This window comes from Arvicola amphibius, chromosome 15 (genome assembly GCF_903992535.2).
Source record: "Arvicola amphibius chromosome 15, mArvAmp1.2, whole genome shotgun sequence".
Classification (NCBI taxonomy): Eukaryota; Metazoa; Chordata; class Mammalia; order Rodentia; family Cricetidae; genus Arvicola; species Arvicola amphibius.
This window is the reverse complement of record NC_052061.1, coordinates 27,063,756-27,091,174: the sequence shown is the minus strand read 5'-3', so window position 1 is coordinate 27,091,174 and position 27,419 is coordinate 27,063,756. Positions and strand designations below refer to the sequence as shown.

Below are 27,419 nucleotides of genomic sequence, written 5' to 3'. Positions count from 1 at the left end.
AGATTGTGAAGGTTGGTTGAGAATACTGGCTAGGAATATAGGACTCAGCTAGGATGTGGAATAACACATAGGGAGAAGAAGGACAAAGGAATAATAGCAGCTATGCATATGACAGTGTCATGAGACAGGAGAGGGGCAGATACAAGTTAGCTGGAATGATCAAATTAATATATTCCTTTGTGACTACTAGTGACATGGAAACAGTATGTTCTACATAATGTATCAACATTCATATTCTACAAAGTTCCGGGGGTAGAAATCCTCAGATACAGGAGAGAGATGTTACATATAGATATAGAGATGTTAGGAATCTTCTCTGGAGGACAAGATTCTAGAAGATAGTATACATTTTAATATGCCAGATCAAAATTTTAAAATTATTACACTTTTTAAACAATTAAAGCTTTAACTCAGTTAATAACTATACTAGTATGTTCTCTATTGCTATGATAAAGACCAAGACCAAAGGTAACTTAGAAGAAAAGAGTTCATTTGATGATATAGTCTGATCATAATCCACCACTAAAAGAAACATGAAAGAAACTTAAGGCAGAAACTAAACTAGAGGCCATGGAGAAACACTGCTTCCTGGCTTGCCTTCCATGACTTGCTTACTCTATGTTCTCATACAACCCAGGAACACCTATTTTAGAGAGGACACCGCCCCAGTGTACTGTGCCCTCCCACATCAGCTCTTAATCAAGAATATGTCCTACAGACCAATCAACAGAGTTATTTTCCCAGTAGAGGTTCCCCTTCCCAAATACCCATAATTTGTGTCAAGTTGACAAGAAAGTAACCATAACAAAATCAGGATATAAAATAATAGTTTATCTGGATCACCATAATTAGAACCACAGACTCGCTTTATTCTCTCCTATCTTCTAAGGCTGGTGACTCAGGAAGCCCTGGGCTACATTCCAATCATGGATCACCATTATGGATTACATTGCAAGCTATGTTATCAATAGGATCCACAACAACTTCGGAACCACATGACTTTGGGATTCAAAAGGGAATGGGATACTTCATGTTTTAAAATATTTTTAAAAAACAACAACAGGGTCTCGCTATATTGCCTGCTGGTCTCTAATTCCTGGGTTGTAACAATCCTCCCTCTTCATTATTTCTAGTGTGGAACTATGGATTCCAGCTACCATGTCTGAAAACACCAATCATTTTTAAGAAACTGATATGCTACAGATACTATATCCTCCTTCAGTGGCTGGCATTATCTAAGTCCATTAGACAAGTAAGTTAGCCATGGCTCAGACCCAATAATGTAGTTTTTCTGTGGAAAACAAATATTTGAAATTAAAACATAGAAATTGCTGTCCCATTTTTTATTATAATTTTTGAGATAGACTTTCACTAAATCATTCAGATTGGCTTGGAGATAATTATTCTTCTGCCCCAGCCTCCTCATTTTCTGGGACCACAGGCCCATGACATCCAACCTGACTTCTTTTATGTTTTAAACAAACCATGGGTGGCTTCATGACTGACACAGGGCAGGGGAAAATGAACTAATAATTGTGGAGGCAGATGCTCTGTTTCTCCTCTCTCTTTTTATTTCTCCTTGGTGCTTGTACTAGAATCTGGGAGACAGAGTGATCTACTTTTCACCTTAATTAGTACAGCAATTTGCTAAATTTTGTTTTTGCCTTTATAAGAGTGTTAATCAATTTTACCTCAGAATAAATTGGAATGGCACACAAATTACAAGAATCCCCAAATGTAAAACTATGAACATCTCGATCAACCTCAGGGCCTAAAATATGTGAAAATCAGAAATTCTAGCCTGCATCAACATGATCAATCTATTTAAAATGTTATAACTCTGAAATAAAATTATAATGACTTTGTGGCTCTGAAAAGAATCTATTTGCCAGAATCAGTCCCATACCTAGGTATCTGGTCCTTCCCAAAGTGCTTAGAACAGAAAGTCAGTGTTTTCCTTCAAAGCTACTAGTTCCTCTAACAATAGCAGTATGTTAAGCCTCCTAGTATATGGGACACCTACCATGCCTAGTATGCATCAGAAAAATAAAAAAAAGGCATGTTCTTATCTTCTTACTTCATTAAAGAGGTACTATGAAACTCCAATGGCAGCTCATCATTTTAACACTGTGACACAATATGGTCATTTGCATATTACATGCTCAAGATTTATGCAAGTGTTTTATAAAAAAATAATAAAATTTTAAAAAATGGAAGCACACACAAACACACCTTACCATGTTCTAAGTAAGTTTACATTTTGTGTCATGATGCATTCATAGCTAGGTACCTTTGGCTGCGTGAGGTCTAAGAAACACAGACTAGATAAAAAGCTGTGAGACAAGTGGATAGAAAGTTTCTTGCTCTTTTTGGAAAAGGGAAAGGAAAGCAGTGCCACTGAGTATAAAAGGATGGGTGAGATTGTGACAAGATATTAGGGGAGAAAGAATAAGCAAAGGAGTGCAACATTGGAGAGAGGCTACATATTAGGTATCTTCTAATAGTTATTGTTAAGTGTTAGGGAGTTTATTGCAATGAGTAGATGCCTTGAGAGCTCCTTCGGCTCCTTCAACCAATAGCCTTTAAGATACCAGCCCACTAGGACATGGTCTCTTATACTTTAAAAAGCAGTGGGAACCCGGCAATCTCTCTCTTGGTTCTGGCTCCCTTTCTGGCTCCCTCTCTGTTTCTTGTTTGCAATGAGAGGACTGTTGTTTGGGACAGTGATCTGTATGTTTTTTTTTCTCAAATAAATAACCCATTTTATTATCCCTAATTCTTAGCTGGTGTGGGATTGTTTGCAGCTTCAAGTCGAGATAGCTAAGAAGTGGACTTGGGAGCCCTAATCAGTCAGTGGTCATTAGACCACAATCCCAAATATCATGTAAGCAAGGTGGAACTATAGAAGAACTTGAAGCAAAGGAATCAGATGTCACATGAATCTTATAAGTTGAAAAAGTTCCTAATGCAGTATTTATTCAGCAATTCGTCTTCAGGTATCAGCATATATTCTTTCATCAGAAACTCCTACCCCAAAATTTAGGGTTATAACCTTTCCATCCCTAAAGAACCAGGCCACCATGGGCAGGTGGTTGATGTGTGTCTTGTGATCGGTAGGTAACAGTACATAGAGTAAAGGTAAGATCTGTCACTCTAAGGTCAATGTTCATCTCAGTGAACAAGGGAATGATTATCTACCATTTTACCAGGTTCCATAATCAGACAGATCCTGAGGTGAGTGAACTTCAAAATGTTAACCTCAGTGAACAACGAAATGATTATCTACTATGGTACCACTGATCATGTTTAGATATAAACGGAGGTCAGTGAACTTCAGCTTCCATGGAGTTCCTTGGTATCTAGAATTGCCCAGACCAAAGTAGATTAAGTGTTAGAAGGCCAGTTTTGCTAATACGTTGCTTAATGATAAATTCAGATAACAACAGTTACATCCTGAACATGTCCTACTAGGAGGTGAGGTCCCTGTTCTTATTATAGTCCAATTAATTATGCACAACTGAGGTTCCCAGTTGCAGCAGATAAGAGAAACTCTTTTCCCTTTCTCCCTTCTTCCTTTCCATACCTTGAGCTCATCAGCATTATAGAAGTCCACACGCACTGCAGGTACCATCCAGGTTTGGAAGAGGGTAGCCAGGATCTGCTCTGCAATAGAATCAGCAATGAGGTGGAAATGCAGAGGGTTCCGCCTGTGGAGTGAAAAGGAGAATTCCAAAAAAGCATTAAGGAATTCGAATCTTGTTGCAAAATCACCCCTTTTCTAAGCTGATGATGTGGGACAGTGTCACAAGCCACTTTGAAAATAAATCAGACATGTAGCTCCATAGTGCTTTTTGACGAGGATTTTAGAGACGTAAGAAAGAGAGGACATTTCCCTCAACCTCTACATTTCACAGTGTAAACAACCAAGCACCACAGAAGGCAAGACCCAATTCTCACATCTGTTATGAGGAAATCTGGATTCTAAGAATCTAAAGTAGACATATTTAATAACTGCATCAATCATTGTCTGCCAACTTGACATACCAGAATTAATGCAGAAATACAATGACAACAGGCCATGTCTTAAACAGGTGTGGATGGCTGTCAACATACTTCCACAGTAACTCAAAGACAGTTGTGTTTCCTAGTGGTTCTTTTCCAAAATAAGGCTATGTTTGCATACCAAAGTCATCTGGAGCTTCACTGAGAACACCAGCATGCCTCTTTTGTAGTGGGTCCAAGCCTTGTGGTCACTCAACTGTCTACAATGACCAGCCCTTACAGGACAGCTCATGACAGTATGATACAAATGCAAAGATTCCGGGGACTTCAGTGGCTTGAATATAAAATGTCCCATATGTGCTGGAATACTTGGGTCCTAACTGGAGGCACTGTTGTGGTGGATAATGGGACCTTTAGGGGATAGCGTTTTGCTGAAGTAAGTAAATAGGGTAAATATGAGTTTTTATAATTTAACCTCATTTGCTGTTCATGTTTTGCTTGCTGACTGCAGGGATGAACAGCTGGCTTTCTGCTCCTGACTTCCCCTTCATGATGAAAGGCATCCCCTAGGATTTTTTTTCGGCAACTTCAAGCCATAATAAACTATTCATTTCTTAGGTAGATTTTGTTAGGGTATTTTCTTACAACAATGAGATGAGTAAAAAGTGCCAGAAACCAGTATGAGAAGAGTATGCTTTTGAACACAATACAGAATAAATCCTTACTTCCTTAAACTGACCTATCCCAAGTCTTTTGTTATAATATGAAAAGTAAACAGTACAAGGAAAAGTGGAAATGAGTCCTAAATCTTCCTACAGTATTTCCTTCTTGAGTCTGATAAATGGTGAACCACCCTGTCTCCATCTTTGGCTTAAAAGTCATCCTATAATAAAAACAAAATAGGTTCATTCCTGTTTATAATTAAACCTCTATTTCTCAAGGATTGAGCTATGACCCACCAGCAACCTTAACTAAGCCTATTCCAGGAAACATCAACCATGCCTTTGTTTCAAAAAAAATTACTAGACTATCTATGACTACCTTGCTGTGACTTCTTGCCTTGTTATAACCACCTTGCAACTACATCCTTGTTCCAGGATGTAGTTATAATTAATTTGTTATGATTATGTTCTCCTACTAAAACCTGTCCTTTTTTGGGAGGGGGTCTGTTGCTTTGGAGCCTGTCCTGGAACTCACTCTGAAGACCTATTTGAGGCTGGCCTAAAACTCACAGAGATCTGCCTGCCTTTGCCTCTTGAGTGCTGGAATTAAACACATGTGCCACCACTGCCTAGCTAACCCAGCTTATTTTGCCTGTCAAGACCCCCATTTAGAATCCTCCTACCCCTAAGCTATAAAACCATGTCTTCCTCATGTCTAATGCTTACCTCTTGAACCTCGTTTGTAGGAAGAGATAGCCTGTGTACATAAATAAAAAGGCTTGCTTTAATCAATCATTTGCTTTGATTAATTTGGCCACGATGACTTAGGTCAGTGGTCTTTTCCTTGCATCTCTGGAATTAACAATAAATATCACTTACCCTCTCTAGCAACAGAGTCTCATCCACCTCATATAACCCATGACTGCCATACTCCACATAGGGTTCCATGTTGAATCTCAGGAGATAAATCTACTAGCTTTCACTTATCAAGGTTCTGTAAAAACTAATGGTTTTGTCTCTAAAATTCAGCTTTAAAATCTGTAAAATGGGCTTGATCAATAATAGCTCTGTGTATGTATATATGAACGTATATATGCATGCATCTATCTATCTATCAATCTATCAATCTACATGAACTGGTCTTAAGTAATATGAAACAAATAAAATAGAGATCAGAAGGACAAGGACTTGGCTGATGATGGCTGTCACTTTTACGACCAACCTTCACTGACATCTCATGAATATTTTCTTTCTTTCTTCATGACTATTGCTTCCTCCAACATATATTTCACTCTATAAATCCTGTTCTCTCTAAAACAATCCCATAATTCTCTGTCCACTGTGTGATATTTTAATATCTACCCTCCCACGCTGAGCTAACAGGGATTTTTATTTTTATTTTTTATTACTTTATAAATAATACCAATCAAAATTTCCACTTTCTCCCCTCCTCCCACTTCCCTCCTGCTCCCCTACACACCCTTCCCACTCCCCCTCCAGTCCTGAGAGAGGGCGAGATACCCTGCCCTGTGGAAAGTCCAAGGTTCTCCCCCTACATCCAGGCTTAGGAAGGTATGCACCAAAAAGAATAGGATCCCAAAAAGCCAGTACATGCAGTAGAGACAAATCCCAGTGCCATTATCATTGGTTTCTCAGTCTGCCCCAATTGTCAGCCATATTCAGAGGGTTCAATTTGATGCCATGCTTGTTTAATCCCAGTCTAGCTTGAGTTGGTGAGCTCCCATTAGCTCAGGCACACTGTCTCAGTGGGTGGACCAAGCCCTCGTGGTCCTGACTTCCTTGCTCATATTCTCCCTCCTTCTGTTCTTCAACTGGACCTTGGAAGTTCAGTCCGTTGCTTCCAATGTGGGTCTTGCTAACAGGGATTTTGAAGATTTCACCTTGTCCCACTTCATTCTCATGTCTTTGAAGTCCTTCCTCCTCCTCTGGATATTTTCTGTTCCATATCCACTTGTGACCCTCTCCTGTTCTTTCTATAAAATAAGCTCCAGAGTCATAAACTCTGGGCAGCTCTCTTCAGCCCTCCTACCCATAGCAGCCCCAACTCTTCTCATCATGCTCTGCACCAGGTCCCTACTTGGTTTCAACCTCACACTGGTCAGCCAATGCAGATGACGTTCTCCCTCCGGAATAATGTGAGCTGTCTATGGCAAAGTTCTTACGATTTCATAAGTAACTATCACTGGCATAATGGGACTTGCAAAGTACATGGCCTACTGCAGTTCAAGAAATGCAGCATACACTTCTGCAAATTTGTGAGCCTGCTGACACCTCTTCCTAGACCATCAACAATCTCTGGAATCACTACCTTTTGACCTCTGCTCCAAAGTTAGCTACTCATAAATATAGGAAACCCTCCATACCACTGAATAAAGACAGGACTTTGAAAACTCCATTTTGTTAATAACCTCCTGTAGATGGAAACATGACCTTATCTCTTTCCTCAATATTTAATCCAGTTAAAGAAGTCTGGAACCTGGCTAGGGAAACTGGCCCATGAGGGTGGGTTCACCTTAAGGTAATGCTATTTTCCTTCCCAGAATTCATGCCTCCAAGTGCAGTCCCTATGACTGGCCATAAGGTTCAGTTTGGCTGGGTCTACCTTCCTGTCTGAATCCTGATTTCTTTTCCTTTTTTTTTCCTGTCATTTTCTTTCAGGGGCTGGCTAGCTAGTGCTGGTGCAAGGTGTGTTTTTAAATTCTCTAACTAATGTTTTGGACTTTCTTGTGTTTTTTCTAAAGCTCCACTACTGCCACCTGGATTCCTGAAGCCACAGGAATTACCTCCTAGCCAGTTTATCTTAACCAGCTTTCTACTTTAGGCAGCTGCAAGATTTACAGCTTATGTGCCCTGGGGTTTTCCTTTAAATACTAACAAATTGTCTTCAAGGTTCCACTTTAGTTCAGGGTTTATCCTTGAGTTTCCATTTATTCTGTTCTTAAATCCTCTTATAAATGAGACTAAGAACATCAAGAGGTGTTGCAGAATATTGGTATACTGTGTGAAGATGTGTTGTAGTTAGGGTAATAAAAAACTGAGTGGCCCATAACTAGGCAAGAGAGATAGGTGGGACATATGGCACAAAAAGAGGAGATAATTGAGGCATACAGAAGTCATTGAGGCGTGGAACAAGTCAAACACACAGAATGAAAGAGAGGTAAAAGCCACATGGCAGAATGTAGATTAATAAAAATATGGGTAAATTTAAGTTATAAGAGTCAGTAGGACAATCCTAACCTAATGCCCAAGCTTTCACAACTAAAAAGTCTCCATGTTGTCATATATGATCTGGCATCCCAAAAGAAAAATCTGACTTTGAAAAGAGGACTCCAATTTTCCATGTATCACATGATGGCTTTGCTGGGACTCCCTACAATTTCTAAGACACTTTTTTTCCTGACGTTTTGCTTCTCTAATCAGTAGAGAAAATGATCTGATGCCTGCACTACTAGTATAGAGTAAAAGAGCCAGCCAAAGAAAACCTGAAACCAGAGCCAGTAAAAGAAGCCCATCCTGACCGTGAAACCAGAGACAGTGAAAGAAAACCACCCTGACCGTGAAACCAGGGACAGTGAAAGAAGCCCATCCTGGACCTGAACCCTGTCTGAGCCAGAAACACTTTGGCTCTGAAACCAGAACCAAAGAACCATACCCTGATCCTGAAACCAGAGGCAAATACACTTTGGCCCTAGAGCCAGAGTCAAAACTCCCCACGACCAACTGAATACAAAACCAATCAACAGGAAAAGTAGGCACTCCTGAGCAGAAAACCAACCAATCCCTCAGCACCTAAGCTAGCCAATCTGAGCTGGGTCGAGGTCAAGGAGATCAAAAGCTGAACAATTCCCTCCCTGAAAATCTCCCTGCAAAAATAAGCCCCTCTGCCTGTTCAGATGGCAGCTGTCCTCCTCCACTCTCGCAGAAGCAGCTTCTCTCCTGGTCTCCTCTCCCCCAAATACATCTCTTGAAAGAGTTTTGGGTGAAGATGTTCTTTCACTGGCATAAAGCAGTATCTCCCTTAGGGGAGCCTAACAGAAGAAGCAACTGGTACCTCTACTAGGAAACTCCCTTGGGAGGGAACAGAAGTAACAACTTTTCTCTAGAACCAGAGCAGATTGCTACATTTCTGCAGGGGTTTCCACCTTAGCAGAGAACAAACTATAAATAAAATAAAAACAGGTCTATACCAAAAAGCTTATACACAATTACTTGTAGCAAGTAAATATCAACGTGGCTGTCAACTGATGATAAACTCAGAATAATACAATCATACAAAAGGACATTAGAGCACAAGACAATGGAATGAAGTATTAGCACATGCGCTATATATATGTAAAAAGATCTGGTGCCCTCTTGAGGAAAAGACCTGGTCAGTCATTCTCATCAAATTAGACCATGAATCCCAATATGGACAAGTTCGACAGAACTGACATATATGGGCTGCCCATGCATGCTTCAGCATTCCCAGGGCATAAATTTCAAAGTTTCATGTCACTGAAGAATCATTAAATCTCATTTGAAGGGAGAGAAGCTAGTGAAGAAAGTCTAAATATTAAATGATGTGCATGGCAATAAAATGTCCAGACTAGGAAAGTCTACAAACAGAGAGGAGATAAATGAGTGGTGATTTGAATGATTATATCGATATGGGGCATCTTTTGGGGGGTGTCAATGAAAAGGGCCTAATAGTAAAGGGTTATGATAGTTGAATAATGATAAATTTATTGGGAATACTGAATGTTTTTCTTTCAAAGTACAGTTACAGTATAGGAATATTCTTATACAAATGGTTTGTTGTCTGAGACTGGAATGACAGTCTGACAGTCTATTCTCTGAGTGTGAGTGAGTGTGTGAGCCTGCTTTGCTCGCCTGCTCTAGATCCTTCACTGCACTGGAAACCCTGGCCTGCATGGCACACTGATCACTAGGTGGGGGAGCCTGCGTATTTCCAGGCGGGGCTGAGACCAGAAGGTATATCCAGTTCTGGAGGTTACAGAAAACAGCCTGATGATGTCCCCAGTTAGTGAATATCTATAACTCAAGAATAATTAATACAGGGAACGTTTTTATCTTCTACACAGGTGGCTTCTGAGTCTCCTTTTACCTCTGACTTTAATTCAGGAAGGTAAGAACTGACTTTAATGATAGAGTCTTGCAAATACCACAATCTACAAGAGGCTGTAGATTCTGTTTTCTGTTTTGTGTAAAGGGAATGTGAGTATCATTTAGATAGATGTTAAGAACACATTTACAGCAAAGGAAAATTCACAAACTGAAGTTAATAAAAACTCAAGAAGAATAACCAATCTATAATGTAAGGCTCTTTAGTTTTATGATGGCATCATATCTAAGCTAGATGGTTTCTGCTTTTTTAATATACCATTCACTATAAATATGTTTGCACAAGTACAGCCTTAGGCCCATGGAAAAAGACCTCCTTCTTGGTAGATGGTTTGGTCCATATCCTAATATCCAGTAGCCTCATTTGTGTGAGAATGAGTATTCCCATGTAGGCAAGAAAATGCACCTTTCTCCAGAAGATCCTGCAGACTACACTTTTACTGAACAGCACTTCTGTTGCCTCAGTTTCCTAACTGTTCCCGTGTTCAAGTTCGGGATACAATAAATACAGCATTGCAGAAATTAAAGATGAGTAAACCATTGCTTTCCCTCCTGCCTCACTTCCTTATCTTGCAAGGAAAGTGCCAAAAATTCCACAAGGCAATCCAAGGATTGTTTTCATTAAAAATACAAAATGCCACTGGAGCAGAGATAATTTTATTTATTAGGTTTACAACACAACATCAACTTTAGACAAAGAGCCATTGATGGCACTGGCAGTCCATTGTGAATCATTGACCCATAACTATTTCAGAGAATTCCGGGGGTAGGGATATGGGGTCAGAGCATTCTTTAATTGGAGGAGGCAAATTGGCTTCAATAATATGGAAGACTCACAGATAGCTTAATAAAGCACTTTACTAGATAAAGGATAAAAGAACAACTCTCTAGAAAAATCAAAAGACCACATGGAATAGCAAAAACATGATGGATTCTAGATGTTGGCAGAGCCAAGACTAAACTGATTGGACTAACATCTACTCAATGGTGACACTAAATGAGCCACTTAACCTCTTTAAGCTTGAGTTTCTATAGAGAGTTACAGGGATGGTAAAGTCTATTGAGCAGGAACAGAATTCAAATACAAGATATCACTTGAAGTTAACATCTGAGGAAAATAATTATTTCTCCTAGTTCCCCTACTGGCTCCTATATACTCAAAGTCATCATCTGTCCATACTGCCTTAAACTTCACTAGAAACATGGATGCCCAGACTTTTAAATTCTTTGTGTATGTAATGTTTGGCACCTCACAAGTACAAATCTTATGGTGAGAAAGATAATGATGACATTACAACAATGATATCTACACCTCCAACAAAAATGACGATGAAAAGTAAAGTAATGGTAATGATATTAAAAGCAGAAAACTCCTTGCTACTTGTGGTGAGTAAAGACTCAGAAGCCAAAAGACTGACATTAAACTTGGCTCTATCTATATCCTGGACATGTGATCTTGAGCAATGGCTTAACCATCTTGGTCCTCAGTTGTATTGTCTGTGAAAGAGGGGTTTGCAACAGTACCTTCCTTCAGCAGGCACAGAACTGGGCACATTAGTATCCTGATAACATTTATAACAGAATTTGGTGTAGGGAGATAATGACAGGAGTGTTTGTTGAATACGTAAAGAGCAGAATATCTCTGTATGTTCTAAACAGGGCACTATGGTTGGGAAAGGGGTTGTCATTATTTGTGAGCTGGTGGTCCAAAGAAAAGTCCAACTACATGGTTACACAGATGGACATATATTTAGGAATATGTGTGTGTACATATACATAAACAATTCATTAAAAAAGAGGTCATCAATTTCAAAGAGAGTAAGGAGGAGTATATGGAAGGGATTATAGGGAGGAAAGGAAGATTATATTATAATCACAAAAATAAAAGAATAAAAGAACTTTAGGCTATCAATTTAAGACACAGACCCTTCATTAGTCATGTGGGATAAAGGTCTTTGGCAGATATTCTGAAATTTCTTTCTAGAAGGTTGGAGAATGCTCAGTGTCACGCTGGTATGTAACTGTTCATGTCAGTCTCTTCCTATCTTTTAAAATACAGCATGTCCACTGTACTGTCACCAAGCATATTATAGAAGTAAAATTGATTTGACATAACAAAGCAAGACTTAAAGGAAAATCTTGTCTGGAAAATAAATCTAATTACTGCAATTAACAGTGACAACCAAAAGGAACATTCTATATCGCTATTATTCTATTATTATTAACATTAGGAAGATAATTCAATTGTCAACATATTTTACAATCATGACTTAGTTAATCCCCATAAAGTGATTCATGGCAATAAAGCTATTTATAGCTGGAGAGTCTCAGCTTTAATATCCAAATCAAGACCAGCAGCAAATCAAATCACAGTTATTCTTATTTGTATCACTTCAACGTGAGGGAGGAACTCCACGGGTCACCTGGTACAGAACAGCCAAGTACTCATTGCCATGGTGCAGTCTTCATCTTCATTACACACAATAATAACAAGATCTCTTCTTGGATATGCCCAGCTCCATGGAAGGATGGTAAAAACGATATGCCTTCACAGCTCCCAATAAAACTGCTATTCTAAAATTAAACATCTTTGTGCTGCATAAATTGTTGGAGTAAAAGTTTGTTCTTGATAAAATTCTTACAGTTTCAACAACTTCCAGTTTATGTGATGTGTAACTAAAACAACAGGAAGGAAACTTTTGCCGAAAAACAATACCACAGAGTTAAAATTTTAGCATGATTGAGGCACAGAAAAAAATAAATATCTTCAATCATACAAACACTCATTCCATAAAGAGCAGGCTTTTGGATTTCATCAGAGAGGGACTTTCTATTGTACCACAGACAAGGAATAATGACATCATGGCTAAGAATCTCCAATCTGACTCACAATCAGTCCTCATAGTGCCTGACTGCATTCAGCAATGAGGGTATGAGAATCACAAATGTGAGAATCTGCACAGTGAATATAGTCATGTTGTTCAGACACTTAGCTTCACATGAGAAGACTCAATCAATTTCCACCTGACATTCCTATGATCTCTTATACTATACAACAGAAATCATAGCTTCAAAGTGTCAGGAGAGGCAGGAAGAGTTGCCAGCCACTGTTGCTTACTGTTATATTTTGCTTTGTGGCCACATTTTTCTACCCTATCCTCGATGGTGAAAGGTAAGAAATGTAATCTTCTGTCAACAAGCCAGTTGATTCCAGCTACACAATGGTACGAGCACAAGAGACATGCCACAGAGTACAGTAATGAGTAAACATCAATACAGTAAAAGTCAGCTTGGGAGTAACCTGATCTACAGCAAAAGTTAACAGAGTAACAATGGGTTAAAGTAATTTGCTGAAGGCCTCTTGGTGCAACAGTGGCATGAATGTGAATTGAATGTACATTTATATCTTAGGTTAAAAATATGTATCTTCAGATTTCTTATTAAAGGACTTCCCCAAGAGCACTTGCTAAACAAATGAACTAGTTAGTAGTTTTCTAAGTATCTGAGATAAATAGAAATAAGTCATGGTTTCTGTCTCCAAATGACCTGTATTCTGCTACAGAAGGAATTAAAGATAGATACATAGAGATTACCATAATAAGCATAAAAAAATGTAGGCAGGGTATTGTGGGCTATAAACTAGGTGATTAAACACACACTGAGAGTTGAAAGGAGGCATTCTGTTATAGTTAGGGCCTGTGTGATGGCTTGGGATTTGGGAAGGAATAGGTTGACAGGACATATGACAGAGAAAGTAGGGAGCTAAAACCAGGCCAGAGTGGCAAAGCATAACAGCACCACAGACACAAGCAAGAAAACACTATGAAGAATTTATTGGTGACTGATTGTCCTATTATGGGGATAATAAAGTTCTAGCTCTTAAACATTGAATGTCATGAATAGATCCTGCAAGATCAGACATTCCTTTCTGAAACACCATTCTTGAGTAAGAGAGGATGGATATAAAGAACAGAAAGCTGGGAACCAGGAATGGTATATGCAGGTTACCAACTAGTGGGCTAGAGCTTGATGGAGAGCAGAGACACAAGCTGATATATCTCCAAGAGGGAGCGCTGCATGATACCACAGACAGAAAAAATGGTTGGGACACTGTGATAGAAGGTGTAAGAAAAGATGTATCCACATTCTTGCAGTGTTGATAGATCTAGGTGGTGAATTTGAGTGACTATGCTGTGTTCTCAACTCAGGTGATCTGAGAATCATTCATTCATTCATTCATTCATTCATTTATTTATTATGTATACAACATTCTGCCTCCATGTATGCCCACACTCCAGAGGAGGGCGCCAGATCTCATTACAGATGGTTGTGAGCCACCATGTGGTTGCTGGGAATTGAACTCAGGACCTCTGGAAGAGCAGCCAGTGTTCTTAACCACTGAGCCATCTCTCCAGCCCCCTATCCCCGAGAATTATTCTTAACAGGTTCCTTATACAGTGAATGGTCAGGATCCTGACTCAGTCATCTCATAGGTATCTGTCTATATTATAGGTTGTAACTACAGATGAACTTCATCCAAATCCCTGATGAGAAGTCAGAGCAGGGTATTGCCTGGAACTGCAGACTCAGTTCTAGATGTGACCTCAAGGAATTCCAGGTAATAAACCTGAATACCAAAGGGAAGGAAGAAAGGTTCATAAGAAAGCAGAAGCATAGAGAAAAGATGACACCTGGGGAGTATCTCTACTTCCAAGTGGAAAAGAATCAAACTTCTAATTTGTTTAATGGAAATCCACAAGGTCTATAAGATATTACATTTAGCCTAACATAAAGAAGGATTTCTGACAGTCAGAAGTACCCAAAAAATGGGCAAGTCAACCTGGGGTATTATTTTATAATAACCAAGTGTCATAGCAAATTAAAACAACTGACTAGCTGGAAACAGAAATTCATTTTGCCACAGTTCTCGGAGATGGAAGGCTGAAGCCTGTGAAGTCAAGTTCCTTGCCTAGGTACTTACACAGTCTTCCTTCTGAATGTGTCTGCACTCATCTTATATTTTTAACACTAGTCATATTCGATTAGGGTCCACCATAATGTACCTACTTTAATTTAATCCTATCTTTTAAAAGGTTTATCTACAAACAGTCTTACTTCAAAGTACTAAGGGTTAAAACTTAAAATGAATTTTAGATGGGACGTGGTGCAGATCACAACATAATCCACAAACAGGAATATAGAAAAAGAATTGTGGGGTAGCAGAAACTGAAGCATCTAAGTTGGGATGTCCTTGGAGGCTCCCATAGTTCTGAAAGTTACAAATCTAAGCATGGCTGGGCAACACTAAATGTCTGCTATTAAGCATCCTTAATGCAACATCCTTCCTCATATTCTGGAGAAAAAAATACATTTCCACGGCAGTCTAAATGGGACAAAAAGCACACTCTTCTATAACATTCTCCAAGGCATCATGCAGGTGGTCAGGGATACACAAATCCACAAGAGTACAAGCAAAGACTGTTCTTACCTGTGAAAGAGGACCGACTTGACCAGGGTGACAACATCCCTGCTGGCGTTGTATCCTGCACAGACAATAGCCACATGGATAGTCTGAGAGAAAAGGAAAAGAGAATATGAACTATCTATCATACAAATAAAAGCAGGCCTTCCTGCCTTGTAGGATCACAGGAGAGAAAAATTTTCCTAATTTCTTTTTGGGATCATAGGAAACAAAGGGCACCGCAAGCAGCCATGGAGAATAACTTGAGACAGTTTTATTAAAGTCTTTAATTAAAGTTTTTAACAGGTTTATGGAGCTATCATCATTTGGAGGACATCAAGACTCTTTTCAATTACATTTTAGAGATGGCTGCAATAGTTATTGGCTCAAATGGGCGATTCCTTAACCCTCAAGCCAGGAGAATATGGCAATGGGCAAAAGAGAAGAAATGTGCCCTGATGGACCAATAGTCAGAGCTTTCAAACTGAGAAGTTATGGTTCAGAGTGCAAACTTACAAAATACATTTGTAACTCTTAACATCTTCACCATTGTTCAAAAGTTCAGCGCAAAGCCTCTTTTGAGAAGCAAGCCAATCTCGTAACTGTATTTATGAAATCAAAAAATGAATCAGGCATTTCTAATATAAAGTGGTACAACAAATACTCTCATTTGAAAATGGAGTAATGAAAGAAAACAAAGGACAAACTAGACAACAGCAAGAATGAAACCAAGCAGGGCAAACAACAAAGGCTAAAGTTACTTGTCCAGCAACTATGACTCATGATGACATTATTTAGGTACAAAATGTTCAGGAGGACCCATCCTTCCAGTAGAATTCCTTGTGTCAACTGTGGTTTCCCCTGTAAACTACCGCTATTTCATACCTGCAGCTTTCCTTGGAGGTATATCTCTGGTTGGTAGCATTGCTAGGGTCTGTGCTTCACAGATTCATACCCATTCCTATTTGGCAGACCACATAAAAATCTAACTCAGCAACACATTACCTCAAATAAGTGGTTTGTGGAGCATTTATTCATTCCTTATAACTCAATCTTGAATTTTACAGATACAGTGGTGTTCTGTAATTGAATTACAAGTGACAAAAATATCTCTTCATTCTCTTAAATTGTCAGTCAGGCTGGCACATTTAGGTTGGGTCTTCCCTATGGTCTACAAGTTTTGTTTTGTTTTCTAAATTAATTTTAAATGGGGGTGGGTATGAGGATAGAGGAGGGAAAGAGAGAGAAGAAGAAATGGGAAGAGGAAAAAGGGGAGGAAAAGAAAGAGAATTTCTCTTACCAAAAATGGAACTGAGCACTTGAGTATTCCCTGATAGATAGAACCCTGCTTTTGGCTGATTCCCATATATGCACCTTGTCATTAACTTTCTTTTGATACACTGCACTGTAAAGACATTGTCTTCTATTTATGGCACATTTTAACCAAGACTGGGAATAAATTCTCTAGTTTAGGATGAATTTATTAAAATGTTATGATCTGTCAAAGAATGCAGAGTTCCTGCTTATTGTCCCTCTTCTTGAAGCACAACATTCTTCGAGTCAAAACATATCTCTTAAAAGCCATTCCAAGATATTCTGTACTACAAGCCTTGCAGAAAGATGATCCTTCTAACACCTAATAAATAAATTGAAGATTGGGTGCTTGACAGATGAAGTATTGAGTCTCTTTCACTGCTGATATGGTAACATAACCTAATAAATACCATCTTTAATGGTATATTAATATTGAGTTTATTTGGCTCAAAAATTGAGGTTAAAATTCATCACTCTAGGGAAGTCAAGACTGCAGAAGCTCAATAGAACTAGTGACAATTTATCTAAATTCAAGAGCACAGAGCAATGTATTAATACATGTATACTAGTTCCTTGACACTGTCTATATTCATAATGCCCAGAATAGCAAGTGAAGGAAATGGTGCTGCCAACAGGGCAGGCCTCCTTACACCAACCACAACAATCAATACAATCCCCCACAGATGTACATAGAGACTTTTCTCAGGTGATTTCAGAATGTGTGAAATTAAAAATTAAAACCAACCATAACAATGGGTTTTCTGACTGCCCATGCTGTAACATCACAACTCCTGACTTCCCACTCTCCTGGGAAGCCCCTTCTAGATGTCCCTCTTCTACCCTGATCACACCACTAGATGCTTTGTGCAATGACTTCTGGCTAACAGGAATTCTTCACCACATTTAGTATACCATGGGAACCACATGACATGAGACAGAAACCATAAACTGTTCATCAACCTCAATCTACCCCCATAACCTCTCTGATCCCAATTACTTTCACTTACTCTGACCACTCCCATCAACCAGTGCTAAAAGGACTTCTCTTCATCAGAACATCGCTATCTATATTATGTGGTTGCCACATCTACAGGATTCTTTTTTTAATTTCTTTTTATTTATTTTTGTCTCTTTCACATCAAGCATCTAGATCCCATTCATTTCCCTATCCCTTTATATCCACCCTCTGCCATTGCCACATCCCCATCAAAATAAAATTAAAGAGGAAAAAGAAAACAAAACAAAATCTTTTCATAAAAGCTGTACTGTGACACAGTGAGACTGGCGGTAAACCCTTTTACTCATATTATCTTGTTCATTGTAAAGAATCATTGTGAAGGACCAGGAAGAGTAGAGCCAAAAAAAGTCTAGCAGGAAGAGTAAAGCCAAAAATCTAGGTTAGCCAGTTCAGTGACTCTGTTCCAGGAACTAGCTGAACATAAAGTTAGATTATAATCTTGAGAACAATCTTGAGAAACAGGAAGTTACCCCCTTGTGATTATCACTAGTATTTTTGGAATTTCCCAATAATGCCCTCCCTACCCCCTTTAGATTATGGTTTCTTCCCTTAAATACCCCTTCTCCCAACTCGGGGAGGAACTCCTCTACCCCTGTTGGGATATGAGTCTCGGCCCCAGCACGCTGGTTCCTGTCAATAAACCATGTGTGGTTGCGGCAAGGATGGTCTCTCATGAGTTCCTGGGGGGTCATGTTATCCTGAGACTTGAGTGAGAGTCTCCCCCATTCCAGGGGGTCTTTCAATAGGTCTGGCTCAAGGCCTTTGGTTTCTGCTATGCTGTGGATGCTGGGCCCTCACTGGGACTCTTCTTGGATATCATGTTATGGCCCTGTGTCATAAAGATTTTCTTTGAGCCTGCAGGACCAGCCCCTTTAACATGTTCCACCAGATCACAGATGGTGTGGATGTTGGGGTGAGTCAACTCATAACCCCGGTTCTGGGCCTGGGTAGTTGCAGGGTTGGTCAATCCACCATCTCTCCCTTGTTTTCACTAACATGGTGAGGTCTCCCGCATTGCCCCAATTAGTTCACCTTGCAGCATGAGCAAGTGGCCGGGTTAATCCTCCTGCTTTCATGCATCATCAGAGGCCACTCTACTGTATTGCCCAGATAAGGTGCAGGGCCTGCTCTCCTGGGTACTTCAGCAGATGAGGGGCAGGAGCAGCTTTCCAAGTCTTATAAACTCAGGGCCAGCTCTCCTACTAACCTCAGCTGTGAGGGGGAGACAGGAAGGGAATATCTCTCCTGCCCAGGCCACCATGTGTTAGATGAGGAGTGAAGCCAGATCTCTCATGCTCACATTCTGAGGGTGGCACACCTGCAGCCTCCATCAACATGGTCAGCTCCACTACATTGCCCAGATGAGGTACAGGGCCAAGATGGTGGCACTGTTAAAGAAGGCTCTGTAAGCTTCAGAAAGTGGAGTTCAAATCGAGGAAATAAAGAATACAAGAATAAGAATACAGAAATGTAGGATCTAGAAATAGGAATATAGAAATATAAAAATATAAAGTTGTGAGCCCAAACATATTTTGGGAAAAATAAATAAATAAATAAATAAAGCTGGTAGTAACTGTTAACCTTTAACAAACACTTTCTGCCTTTAGAACAGACATTCTGGAAGCCACTGTGTATAGAGATAAACTTTTGTCCCATGTCTCCCATTTCCCAGAGAACAAAGGTTAGCTTCTAACTATTGCCTCTATGGGACCCTCTGATTGTATTCCCTTAATTTTTAACTGTCCCCCTATTTGACGCTTCTCTCTGTCTTGCATTCTTTCAGGGACAATGAAAAGTGGCTGTCTGAGCCACAGACTTTGACAAAAATCATAAGTTGATATCTTATAACCAAAAGTTGTAAAACTTAAAATGTATTGTGATGTTAAGCCTGACCTCAAGGTTGTAAAAGCTCCTTGAACCTTTTATTGGTTTTGTTGATTTTAGTATAAAAAGAGGCCCAAAACCAGCACTCACTGCCACAGCTACAGAATTCAGTTGCTGGTTGTAGTCACAGCTACAGCTGATAAGCTTTGTGTGCCCATGGAGACTGTTCTTTTCTTTCTTTTTCCTGAAATAAAGTTTGTTTCTGGCTTAATAGACTTGGTGGACTGTCCCTTCATTGCTTGCATGAAGCTCCAGGACCCAACAGAAGTAGGCAGAAGGGTGGAAAGGTTGACAGTTATAGACCCACTCTGTTTCTAGCCTCGGTTCTATTTCCTGGATGCCTATAAGGTGTGGGGAAATGCCTCATATTCCCATTAGCCCAGTTATCAGCCTTTCTCACAAATATGTGTCCCCTAACATGATAGACTATATCCTCAAGAGACCTGAAATAAAATAAAGCTTTCTTACCTCAAATGGCTTTTATAGAAGTAACTAATATATAAATTAGCATTTAAATTGAGGAACAGAGCTCCTAAAAATATATACAGTGTGCTTTAGCAATATCTCTTAATACAGTCCCTGATGCCCAGGATCTTCAAACATTTCTGTCAGAAGGTCATGCTCTCTACATAGAGCACTTAACCCAATCCCAAGATTCAAGAGTTATAAAATGTAATTATTTGGGATAGGAACGTTACTGATATCTTGTAGGTAGAGCTAGGAAACATTGCAAAGTACACACACACACACACACACACACACACACACACACAAATCTTTACCCTGCCTATGAATTAAGGATTGTTCTTACTCCAGGGTAAACCACACTTTTGTTAAGGGGTTAGGAAACAGCTCTGGCATTAGAAAGATCCTTCAGAATCTTTGTGAATTCCCAGCAGGTGAAGCCATTTCCTGGAATCTTAGCCCTTGGGCAGTGGAGACATGGAATTCCCCCAAGAAAGCTACAGGATAACTAGTTTAGCAAAATCCTCAAGCTCTGGGTTCAGTGAAAGACCCTGCCACAGTAAATAGTGAGACAGAATCCGGAATCCATTTTCTGTCTTTATATACATTCATTCACACACATTGTTAAGGAGAGCTGACTCCATTTTCCTTTTTAGTTTTACAATGTTAGACTTTGAGCATTTCCTGAGCTAAATGCCAACATTATTTTGACTGGTTTTCCCTCAATAATCTTGTGAATTGCACATTGTAACTTGTTTCTGTTTTTCTATAAATTGACTGGCCATAAAATGTATAAAATGTCTGTGGTATATTAACTGTCTCATCATAACCCCATAACATGTACCTGTCCCACGGTCATAAAAATAACTGTTTGGTTAGAAGAGTCATCCCAGCCCCCTGGCATCCATATATACAAAGAGTCTGGAATGTTTGGTGGCAAAGTTCCAAGCCCCCTCCCCTAGTTGCAGTCAAGAATCCACCTCCAAGAAAGCCTGCCAAACAGCAAACCCTCCCCAGGGAGGGTCAAGATCACTCCCACAGGCTATTTAAAGTCCCCCCCTCCGTCAGCCCCCAGAGAACGAACACATGGTTTCCCTGCTTTGCCTTTTCCCTCTCCATGTTTTCTGGAGGGCCACCCAGGAGCTCTGGCGTCATTAAACATGGGCTTTTTCTAATTTGGTTTGATTTGGTCTGATTTGGATTACTGTACTGGCAGAGAGGTTTGTCAGGCTGGGAAAAACAATAACTGCAAAATTCCACTTTCAATCACTTCCTTGATTGCTTTGAGGTTCCTTTACTTGGTTGATTTCTGTTGCATTCTACTAGAAGAGACTGAAAATATGGCCCAGTCATTAACAAAATTTGCAATGCAAATCTGTTTTAGCTCCCCGTTTTTGACAGCACAACATGTGTTACAAGCATATACACCACACACACATAGATACATCAACTTAACATAAGCTGGAATCCTTGGAAAAGGGAACCTCAATTAAGAAAATGTTCCCATCAGATTCATCTGCAAGCAAACCTTGAGTCGTCTTCCTGATTAATGATTGATTTCATTTTGGTGCTATCCCTAGGCCTATGGTCTTAGTATAATAATAAAACAAGTTGAGTAAGCCATGGGTTAGTAAGCCAGCAAGCAGAACTCCTCCACAGCATCTTTTCTGCCTCCAGGTTCCCTGCCCTGCTTGGGTTCCAACCCTCGCTGCTTCCCTGATGGACTATGATGTAAAACTGAAGGATAAAATAAACCCTTGCCACCCAAGTTGATTTCAGTTGTGTCTTATCAAAGCAACAGAAAGACACGAAGACACACACACACACACACACACACACAGAGAGAGAGAGAGAGAGAGAGAGAGAGAGAGAGAGACAGAGAGACAGAGAGAGAGAGAGATTTTCACCAAAAAAAGAAAGAAAAGAAACTTCTGTTAGAAAATTTCATCTAGAAGAAAGGTGTGTGTGAGTGTGTGTGTCTATGTATAGGAATTGGGGTGGGGTGGAATATGTTTAGTTCCTTCCACATCTTTCAGCTACCCCTGCTCAGTAATTTATGCATTTCTTAATTTCTGCACCTGTAAAAGGAAGGCATTATCACTTACCTCTTTTTAATATTTTGCCCGAAAGATTCGGAATGAAAGATGCCAGGGTGTATGTGATAGCCACCATTTTACTTATGAAAAGAAAATGCTTGCACGTGGGAACATGTATCCCAGAAGGGGAAGAGGAGGCAGAAAACACTAGAATTGGGCTCTTCTGAATCTTAAATATTTGAACATGTGGCTTTGAAATAACAAACTTTGTCTTGCCTTCAAGATTCAGAGACTTTTCTAAATGGACCCATTAAATATAAGCAAAGCACACACAGTATCAAATATTTTGCATAATTTTCCAATCTCTTCAGTTTTAGCCAATACACCTCCTACTATGAATAAATTTATCATCTGGAGCCAGAGCAGCAGGGAGCAGCTACATAAGGAGATAATCAGCATTATAATATATGCTCTTGGAAGGGTTCTGCATGCTCCACATTTTTTTAGCCCTAGAAAGAACAAAGGGCTCAGGGGCTGCAGTAGAATATAGAGAGGAGGGGACAGGAACCAGGATTACTAACATCATAACTAGGTTTTCATGGTGAGAAGTAACAGTTTTGCAAATTTCTCAATATGGTGGATTAAACACCCCCATCAATGACTAAGAGAAGCCAATGTCAAAGACTGGGCCAGAATATCAGGTTCTATGGCCACAGGTCCTCACCCTAAACCTGTGTTTGTGTGGCTACTGGTGTTTTAAGACTTTTTTTTTTATCACTAAGTCTGGCAGAAGGGTAGGATGGTGTTCCTCTTTGCCCCTCTGCACTCAATGACTACCCAGCTTCAACTTGTTCTGTGCCCTTAAGACCTGATCTTCCTAGAGAAATGAACTCGGTTTCTTTGCCTTCCACTTCTAGTTAAGTGTGCAAAATAAGAAGCACCAATAGGATCTCAGGACCAGTATACCTGCTTTGGCTCAGGGTGTGATTGCTTCCTTCATGTGCTAACACTGCAGCACCCATTCGATAGGCCTGCAACCTCCTCTGCACAATTTCCCTAATTCTATCTTCTGCTTTGTTTCTCCTTAAGCTCTTGCTACTCTTTAGTATACCATGTAGTATACCTGTCAACACCTAACCTCACAGGGACTCTTCCTGAGCACTGCCTTAGTATAGTGACTAAAAAGTATGGCATACTTTTCGGTCCATATAAGTATTTGCTGATCTTCACGGGTAGGACACTAAAGGAAAAAAAGTCAAGAATGTTGATATCACTTATAAGCATTAGGATGGTACTTTCTAAGGAAACCTTGTACGTCCATCTTTCATACAAAATATATTGCTTAGTACATCTTCAATCTCTGCAACCTGGATCTACAGGTAATCTAATATTACAGCTGTGAATGGAGATTCATTCCTGACAACTAAGCAGTGAATGGGTGACCTTCAGTATAGAATCTGTAAGATGGATTTGGAACTAGAAAGCTGTTGCCTTTCCTGATATGCCAGAACTGTGATGAGCTCGATGAATATAAAAGGAAAAAAAAAGTTAGACCAGGTTGGCCAGGGGGCTCTGATAGCAGCAGCCACAGCCTCTACATTCCAGGACAACCCACACCTAGAGGAGAAGTATGCAGGGAGATGTCTAGAGGGAGAAGACTGCAATGGTCAGACAAAAGCTATATGTCACCTGTGACATACATCACTGCCTGTCAATTCTAGAGTTTCTGAAGTTGCTTACAATGCAGTTCCTGTTTCCTTAGGTAATAGTATGGTGTAGGCGGTCCTTCTGTATTTGTGTTCCTCTCATTGGTTAAATAAAGAAACTGCCTTGGCCTTTTAATACGGCAGAACTTAGGCGGGGAGGACAAAACTGAATTCTGAGAGGAAGAAGGCAGTGTGGCAGATGACATGAAACTCCTGCCTGAAACTGACGCTGGTTAGAATCTTTCCTGGTAAGCCATGACCTCGTGATGTTACACAGATTGGTAGAAATGGGTTAGACCTGAATGTGAGAGTTGGCCAAGAAGAGGTTAGATATAATGGGCCAGGCAATAATTTAATTAATACAATTTCTGTGTAGTTATTTTGAGTGTAAGCTAGCCGGGCAGTGGGACAGAGCCCGCTCCCTTCTACAACAATAGTATATTCTTCTGGACTCTTTGATGGAGTTGAAGAATAGATAATTATAGTTTTCCTCAGTTATAATAAAGTAGATATAAATATTGTAACTATAATTCTTGTTTGATAACTGTTTTGTTATATGCAATTTTTACTATGGTAAAGTTAAAACCTTCCTTTTTATTTAAACAGAAAAGGGGTAATGGTGTAGGAAGTCCTTCTGTATATGTGTTGATTCTATTGGTTAATGAAGAAAGCTGTTTTGGCCAGTGGCTTAGCAGAATAGAACAGTATGGGAAATCCAAGCACACAGAGGAGGAAGACAAAACTCGGAGACACCATGTAGCCGCCACTGGAGTAGACAGATGCTGGAACCTTGCTGGTAGGCCACAACCTCATGGTGATGCACAGATTAATAGATGTGAGTTAATTTAAGATAAAAAAGCTAACTAGCAATACGCTCAAGTGATTGGCTAAGCAGTGATGTCAAGGAGTGGGCTCATTCTCCTGGCATAGGTCTCTGGCTAGACTAGTCAATGGTCAGCCACTCCTAAAATTTCTGTGTCACCTTTACCCAAGCACACCCCAAGGGCCGGACAGAGTGTAAGTGGAAGGTTATGTGGCTGGGTGTCCCAATCCCTCCACTGGTGTAACCTATGATCACAGGAGATGGCTAGTTCAGGCTATGTTTTGGGTCATCCTATTAGATTCCTGGAAGTTTCACTTGAATGAGGTTTCTACCTGACCCTGAAATGACCCAGTTTCTAGTCCCTACCCCATTATACCTAATCTCTAATGTTCCCATCTGATGTGGGAGGGTATTCTGTTTGTGTTGATTTCATTGGTTAATAAAGACACTGCCTTGGCCCATTTGATAGGCCAGCCCTTAGGTGGGTGGAGTAGACAGAACAGGATGCTGGGAATGAGGCAAATGCCTCGGGCAGATGCCATGCCTCTCCTCTCTGAGACAATCGCCATGAAGCCAGCCACCAGGTCAGACATGCTGAATCTTTCCCAGTAAGATACCACCTTGTGGTGCTACACACATTACTAAATATGCGTTAAAGCAAGATGTGAGAATTAGCTAATAAGAGGCTGAAACTAATGGGCCAGGCAGTGTTTAAATAAATACAGTTTGTATGTTGTTATTTCGGGTGTAAAGCTAGCCATGTGGGATCCAGGCAGGATGAAAAGCATGCCTGCCTGCAGCTCATCACTACACCCATCCCTACCTATACTCCCTGTCCACCTACAAAATCTCTTCTGCTTCCTCTTCCTAGGGAGATCCTGGTATTCCCTTGAGCATCCCTTGTAACCTAGTCTATTCTGTGGATTGTGACATGATTATTCTTTACTTTATAGCTAATATCCACTTAAAAGTGACTACATACCATATTTGTCTTTCTGAATCACCACATTCAGGATGGTTTATTCTAGTTTCAGCCATTTGTTTTCAAATTTCATGATGTCATTGTTTTTAACATGAGTAATACTCCATTGTAGAAATGTACCACATTTTCTTTATCCATTTTTCAATTGAGGGAAATCTATGTTTTTTTTCTAGGTTCAGGCTACTACAAATAAAACCATTATGAACTTAGTTGAGCCAGTGCTCTAATGGCATGATTAAGGATCACTGGGGTATATGCCCAAGAGTAGCACAACTGGACACTGTGGTAGATCAATTCCCAATTTTCTGAGAAGTGCCATATTGATTTTGAAAGCAGATGTACAAGTTTGTACTCTTACCAGCAATGAAGAATATTCCCCTTGCTTCACATCCTCTCCAGCATGAGCTTTCACTTGTGTTTTTGATCTAAGCATTCCGAAATATGTAAGGTGGAATCTCAGAGTCCTTTTTATTTGCATTAAACTGATGGTTAAAGATGTTGAATGTTTCCTTGTTTCTCAGCCATTTGAGCTTCTTCTGTTGAGAAATCTTTGTTCAGATCTAGAGCCCATTTTTTTTATTGGATTATTTGGGTTTGTTGATGTCTAGTTTTCCGAGTTCTTTATATATTCTGAAAAATAGCCTTCTTTGGGATGAGGAGATATTGAAGATCTTTTCCTATTCTATGGGTTGCCATTTCAAGCTACTGACAGTGAGTATCCTTTGCCTTACAGAAACTTTTCAGTTTCATCAGATCTCTCCCATTTATTGTCAATCTTAATGTCTGCCCTATTCAAACATTACCTCCTGTTCTAATGTGTGTTCATGGCTATTCCCCACCTTCTATTCTATCAGGTTCAGTGTTTCTGGATTTATATTGAAGTCTATGAACCACTTGGACTTAAGTTTTGTGCAAGGTGAAAGATTAATTATCTATTTGCATTATTCTACATGCCAACAGCCCATTATACCACCACAACCATTTGTTAATGAATCTTTCACTTGATGTGGGAGTGTCATCTATCTGTTGCTTCATTGGTTAATTAATAAAGAAAACTGCTTGCCCTGACAGGGCAGAATTTAGATAGGCAGAGTGAATCGAACAGAATGCTGGGAGAAAGAAGCCGAGTCAGGCAGTTGCCATGACTCTCTTCTCCGAGACATATGCAGGTTAAGATATTTCCAGGTAAGACACCACCTCGTGGTGCTACACAGATTACTAAATATGGGTTAAAGCAATATGTGAGAATTAGCCAATAAGAGGCTGAAACTAATGAGCCAGGCAGTATTTAAAAGAATACAGTTTCCGTGTAATTATTTTGGGTAAAGCTACCCGGGTGGCAGGAAGTGGCCTGCAGCTCCTTCTACATTCAAAAACAAATTTTATTGTCTAATTTTGACTTCTTTGTTGAAAATAAGGTGTCCATGGGTGTGTGGATTTAAGTCTGGATCTTTGAATCCATTTCATTAATCTACCTTTAGAAAAGCAAATGAATCAAAGCTACCTCTCAGAAGCAAATCAAAATACTGGAAAGTAAGGGCCAGCATATTCAAGGGATAAATAATTATACTACTTTGTGTTCCAAACAGTGATGTTATGCCTTCACAAATAATTTCCAAATAGTTCCACATTTCTCGCAATCACCTGGATGGACAGATTTTTTTTAAAAAAACCCACATTCATGGGTTTACTCCCACAAACTCCTTACACACTTGTTGAGGTGTCTTAACAGGCATTTTGGTATATAGTAATCTTTATGTCCAATCAAGTTTGTGAATAATACACAGGGCAGAGAGAATGTTCATTAGTAACAGCAGTAACATAGCTTCAAAGTGTTAGTTAATTTCCCTTGTATTTCTGGCTCCCTTGCAGTATATAGCTAGAGAAGCCTTGAGGCTAAGTTCTGTCAAAAAGATCTAAAAGG

At 39.7% G+C, this 27,419-nt stretch overlaps 1 protein-coding gene across 5 annotated transcripts in view; it reads right to left on the bottom strand.

Moving 5' to 3' along the window:
• The window catches only part of Large1 (LARGE xylosyl- and glucuronyltransferase 1), a 533,170-nt gene that overhangs the window by 257,542 nt on the left and 248,209 nt on the right, over positions 1-27,419 (bottom strand). For all 5 annotated transcript variants that reach the window (XM_038312791.2, XM_038312792.2, XM_038312793.2 and 2 more), the window contains 2 exons: positions 15,295-15,377; positions 3,584-3,707 (listed from right to left, as the gene is read on the bottom strand). In XM_038312791.2, coding sequence (XP_038168719.1) covers positions 3,584-3,707; positions 15,295-15,377 — 207 coding nt within the window. The remainder of the gene's footprint in view (positions 1-3,583; positions 3,708-15,294; positions 15,378-27,419) is intronic.